The sequence below is a fragment of the Bison bison genome, unplaced genomic scaffold (genome assembly GCF_000754665.1).
Source record: "Bison bison bison isolate TAMUID 2011002044 unplaced genomic scaffold, Bison_UMD1.0 scf7180017864032, whole genome shotgun sequence".
NCBI classification, from domain to species: domain Eukaryota; kingdom Metazoa; phylum Chordata; class Mammalia; order Artiodactyla; family Bovidae; genus Bison; species Bison bison.
In genome coordinates, this window is record NW_011494604.1 from 4,913,468 (window position 1) to 4,919,483 (window position 6,016).

The 6,016-nt window shown below is 35.9% G+C and overlaps 1 protein-coding gene across 1 annotated transcript in view; it reads left to right on the forward strand.

Annotated features, from left to right (window-relative positions):
* PIGX (phosphatidylinositol glycan anchor biosynthesis, class X) overlaps positions 1–4,942 on the forward strand; it is a 26,360-nt gene extending 21,418 nt beyond the window's left edge. Inside the window, exons 6-7 of the mRNA XM_010834415.1 lie at positions 1,800–1,900; positions 2,988–4,942. Coding sequence (XP_010832717.1) covers positions 1,800–1,900; positions 2,988–3,131 — 245 coding nt within the window. The 3' untranslated portion in view covers positions 3,132–4,942. The remainder of the gene's footprint in view (positions 1–1,799; positions 1,901–2,987) is intronic.
* The last annotated feature ends 1,074 nt before the right edge of the window (positions 4,943–6,016 follow it).

Below are 6,016 nucleotides of genomic sequence, written 5' to 3' on the forward strand. Positions count from 1 at the left end.
GACCCGTGGTTGACTGTAATGGGTTCAGTAAGGTCTGCTGCTCTTGCTCTGGCAGAATTTGGTCCTGGATTCTGTAGTTCATTCCTTGGCAACTTTTTAGCTATTACTGTGAATATTTTATTTACATTCATTGTTGTTTGAGATGATGTCTTCGTGAATACCTTGTCATTTGCACAGGACTGTGCTTCCTGGAAATCTCAGCCCATTTTTTCTAGATCGACCTACTTTCCTGGTAAAGTTATGACAGTGTTAGGACTCACTTCTCTCTGAAGTAATTTAACCTAGTTTTTTGTTCTTACAAAGGACTCCTCATTTGCAATCCCTGGTGGCTCAGACGGTAAAGCGTCTGCCTACAATGCGGGAGACCTGGGTTCAATCCCTGGGTCGGGAAGATCCCCTGGAGAAGGGAATGGCAACCCACTCCAGTATTCTTGCCTCCCCCGCCCCAAAAAAGGGGCTTGAAGAAATATAGGTTGATTCCCTGGTGGCTCAGACGGTAAAGTGTCTACCCGCAATGAGGGAGACCCTGGTTCCATCCCTGGGTCGGGAAGATCCCCTGGAGAAGGAAATGACAACCCACTCCAGTACTCTTGCCTAGAAAATTCCATGGATGGAGGAGCCTGGTGGGCTACAGTCCATGGGGTCGATAAGAGTCAGACACGACTGAGCGACTTCATTTTCACTTTTCACTTTCATGCATTGGAGAAGGAAATGGCAACCCACTCCAATGTTCTTTCCTGGAGAATCCCAGGGACGGGGGAGCCTGTTGGGCTGCCGTCTCTGGGGTCGCACAGAGTCGGACACAACTGAAGCGACTTAGCAGCAGCAGCAGCAATGTGCTCTTTTATGAGTGGGCATATAATTCGTGGTGTGTTTCTTTTTTCAGCCATTGATGCCTCTGCTGATTTCTGTTTCTTCGTACTGATATTGCAGGATTGCATACTGATATTGTAGCTGTTCGTGCTTTGTGTCCACTTGCATGTATTTTAGGGATACTTTATCACCTAGGTTTGTTGTAAAAGTTGTCTACGAGTTATTGGTTTTGTGTAGAATTGTTCTCCTTTTATGTGTGGATTTCAGCAAAGTAAAAAACTGCTCTCATCATTTTCAGTCTTCCTAGAAACAAAACTTTAGGAAGTCCCTTTCAGATTTTGGTTCTTTGTATCTCCAAATTTGGGCTGATTAAAATGTTTACAGAATTCAGTAGCACTGTTACTAAAGACTGACAAGAAGTTTTTAATCACATACTTGCTGTCATCATCTGTTTCATGATGAGAAAAGTTAAAAAGTATTCAACTGTGTTAACTTTGTTCATCCAACCTAGTTTACTGTTTGTTTTAATGGTCACCTTTTACCTACCCTAAATAAAGTTTGGAAAAGTACCCCCTCCCAAGAGAGCATTTGGGGTTCTGGAATTGTTCATTCTTTTGGTCTGAGAGTTCTTTCCATGGCTGTGTTTTATCTATGGAAATTTATCTGGTTGTAGGTTTATGATCTGTTCATTTTTCTGAGTTATGTTATATTTCAAGAAAAGTTTAAGTTAAAAAAAATGGCCCCTGGTGTAGTGGGATTTGTTAAGAAGTCATGCTCAACTTCTTCACAGTCTTTGTAATTTTATAATTTTCTAGGCATCCACTTAGAACAGTCTGTTAAAATAAAACAGCACATGATAGCTGAGTCCAAATCATGTACATTGTGTATTAAAATGTTTGAATAATCATATCCCAACATGAAAGACTGACTTGGCTTCTAGTCCAGATACAGGTTTTCTGATATGATTTTCTACCACTTTTTCTCAGAGTTTCCAGTCTTGAAATGCTGGGCTCAGTCAGAGGTGACAGCTCCTTGTACTTTGAACAGTAAGGATATCTGCCAATGGAACAATATGAAATATAAATCAGTAAGTTAATATTTTGGAGAAAGAAATGGCAAACCACTCCAGTATTCTTGCCTGGAGAATCCCATGGACAGAGGAGCCTGGTGGGGTACAGTCTGTGGGGTCGCAAAGTGTTGGACACAACTGAGCGACTAAACAACCACAACAACAAAGTTAATATTTTATGTTGTTTTAGGTCATGCGTCCTCATATAAAACTCCTTCTATAGTGTTTCTGCCGCATTTAAGGGATGATAATTTTATATTCTACCATAGGAAGCTGTTTTGTATTTGTTTTTAATGTTGTTTCTTTGTTACTGTTGGCAGTAGTCATAGAATCATATAATTTGCAGGCATGGAGACTGAGAGTTAGTCCCATGCCTCATTGATCCAGGGCTAAGTGTAGTTGATGTGCTTTTTAAAAGTGTGAAATGGCAAAAAAAAAAAAAAAAAAAATAGTGGTGTGTCCATCTGATTTTATTTAATCAGTAAAACTTCACTATATTTAGAACTTTTTATTAATTTTTAAGTAACAAAATGAATTAGTTAACTTCATTATATTACATAGGACAAGTGAACAAAGGAAAGTAAAACTGTAAAGTTGTATCATTTCAACTGTGATTAAGTTTCTAGACAGTAATATTGTTATTATAAATCTAAATCTAGGTGGATGCAGGCCATTTTTAGAGTTTTAACCTCCCAACTTATTTTCAGTTATTAAACTGAGTAAGTATTAGTAGCTCATTAACACTGACTTGGTCAGAAGTCGAGACACAGATGTAGAGAATGGGTGTGTGGATACCAGGAGTGGGTATTAGAGAGGGTGGGATGACTTGGGAGATTGGGATTGACATATATACACTACTATGTATAAAACAGATAACTAATGAGGGCCTCTTGCATAGCACAGGGAACTTAATGAGTCTGATTCTGTTACATTAACTGAAATGTTGAATCTCAAAGAATCGTTCAGGTAGTGTTACATGTAGTATAGCAATGCGAAAAGTATTTAAAAGAAAAAAGAGAAAGTTAAGTTAAAAATCAAAGAAGTAGTGGTTTCATCTTAGGATGTTGATCTTGAATGTATCTAACTTCTCTGTCTCTCTCCCAAGGTATACAAGAATTTGACTCTACAAGTTCCAGTGGGGCTGACCATACATACCTCCTTAGTGTGTTCTGTGACTCTGCTCATTTCCATCCTGTGTTCTACTTTGATCCTTGTGGCTGTTTTCAAATATGGCCATTTTTCCCTATGAATTTTATGCAGTTAAATACTTTCCATAAACCTAAATAAGACTGAACTATTTGTGACTAGAAGTGTTCTTCTAGAATTATGTCATTACTTTTGCCTTTTGTCTTCATTTATGGCTGATATTATGTTTACTAGAGGAAATTCTGGATCATTCTCAACTAATTTCAAAGTTCAGTGCTCTATTGTGTAGACCTCTAATAATCCTCAAGCATCAGGGGCCAATACAGGAAACTTAATTCTGTTAAATTAATATTATTTATGAGAAGTGACTTAATCTTCATTTGGGTTATAAATAAGTACTTTATTAGAGACAAATTATTGCTAAAAATTGAGAAAATTGTTATGAATAAGACTAATTTGGATGAATCAGAGTTTATTTAAATGTTAGTTTTATAAGAATATTAATTTGTGCAGTTTCAAAGAAAATCATTAAAGTAGGACTTCTAAGAAATTAATATCAAAATTGATTATTCCTTGAAGCTTTTCCATTCTCTTTTTATAATACTGCTTTTGAATATATGAATTGGCAAAGGATTGATGGAGTTAAATACTAATATTAAAAAGTATATTTTACTAAGTTGTATAGTTACAAAAGTTTTTGAGTCTTCAGATGATTTTTTTTAAGAACAAAAGGTGTTGGTTTATTGTTTTTCTTTGGAAAAATTAGAAAATAAAGCAAATGCATAAGCTAATTAAGAAATAAAAGGGCAAGCATCTTCTAAAACAGAAGCCAATAAACTAGGATATGTTTTGTATAGCATAATGGGATATGATATACTTTATATATGCTATCACTGGTTAATTTCCTAAAACCCATTCTGGTATTTTTTAATGGGAATAAATATTTCTAATTTGCCATGTTAACATGTTTTCCAGGTTTTTTTTTTCCTCAGTGGGATTAATATAGTGGCATTTAAATAGAATTATATACTAGTTAAAATTCAGTACCATTAATACCATTTTGGAATACGGTTAGTCAGGTGGGGGAACCCGGTACTGTTTAACCTCTTTAGTGTGTTTCTTTGTATGTGCATGTATGTAATAGTCATTTTCTTTTGCACATCAAAGCCAAGTTCCTCAGTATTTAAATGTTTTCATTTCAGTTAATATTTGAAATGGTGGCTTGGGATATGATTCAGCTATTTTTTCATTTATATGGGTATTCAGAAGTGTAACAAAAGTGTGAATGTGAGTGAAGATACTTTAATATGAGTTTTTTTGCCTGATAAATGCTGGCAGATGATATCACTTTGATGCAACAGAGCATCAGATTTTGAAATCTTTATACTGTCTTCTTTGGATTACTTAAAAAATGAAAATTACTTTACTTTTTAAATCAGTTTCTCAAAGAAAACAGGTACTATTCTCCTGGTCATTGTGTTCCAGTATTGTTCCACTTGTATGCTGTATTTTCTTAAAGTATCATGTAATGTTTTCTGGGTGAAAATAACAAAGATTACCTCAACTAAGTGTGGTGGTGGGGTAGAGATTGTTTTGTGTGTGTGTGTGTGCCTTTCAGCCACTCTAGTAGGAACTTAGATTATTTAGTTAGATCTAATGGAAGATAGTAGATTTCATGACTTGGGAACTGAGAAGATTTATTTCTGCTGTAATGATTTCAGAATGTAATGAGTTTAAGGATTACTCTAGTCAAATAGTCTATTCATCTCATGTTACTCATCTATATTTATGACTGATGCTAATTGATATGATGTGAAGATAAAGAATGTAAGGTGAAGTGACTAACACCCATGTGTGCGTGCATGCTCGGTGTCCCACTCATTGCGACCCCATGGAACCTGCCAGGCTCCACTGTCCATGGGATTCCCAGGCAAGAATACTGGAGTGAGTTGTCATTTTCTTCTCCAGGGGATCTTCCTGACCCAGGGATTGAACCCAAATTTCCTGCATCTCCTGCCTTGGCAGGCAGATTCTTTACCACTGTGTCACAAGGGAAGCCCCACACCTATCTGTATTATCCATCAAATTTATATACTACCGGCAGGTAGTTGAATGTAAGATTTGGTAGGCTGTGAGAGAGTGAAATAATATAGAGGATTGTCCTAGTCCATGCTGTGTTGGTAGGTTTAACTATCTATCTGATTTCTTGTACCTTACTTCTGGGATTACCTTTCTCCTGAAGTATATCTTTTTAAGATGTTCCTTTAGTAAGTCTCCGGTTTGTAACATCTCTGTGGCTTGTGATATCTCTGTTTTTGCTTGATGATATATTTATTTCACCTTCACTTTTGTTACTAAGAGTTTAACGAGGTATGTGCTTCTAAGTTCAGTTACTTTCTTTAGGTAGTTTGAAAATAGTTTTCCATTGTCAGATTGCACACATTGTTGCAATTGTGAAATCTATGCTAAATTTAATAGTTGTTTCTCTGCAGGGGATGTCTTTTCTTTCTGGGTTCTTTATCTTTGGTGTTCTGCAGTTTTACTTTGATGTGTTTGAGATTTCCTTTACTTACCCTGTTTGGGATTCACTTTGCTTCCTGAATCTGAAGGGTCTTGTCTTTGATCAATTCTGGAAAATTCTAAGCCATTGTCTTTTCATATACTGCTTCTTTTGTTTTTTCTCTTTTTCTCATTATGCATACAATATACAGTATACCCGCACAATCTGTCCCCATGTCTCTCAACTTTCCTTTCATATTTCCTTTCTCTTTGGGTTGCTATCAGTAATTGCTTTATATCTGTCTTCCAGTTTATTAATTCTCTCTTTAACTGTGTGTAATGTACTATTTAATCCAAACATTGGCTTTGGTTTCAGTTATATTTTTTATTTCTAGAAGTTTTACTTGACTCCTTTTCATAGTTGCTTGGTGAATTTTTTTAAAATAGTATCTTGTTTCTTGCTCCTCTCTTACTTTGCTTAATCATTTT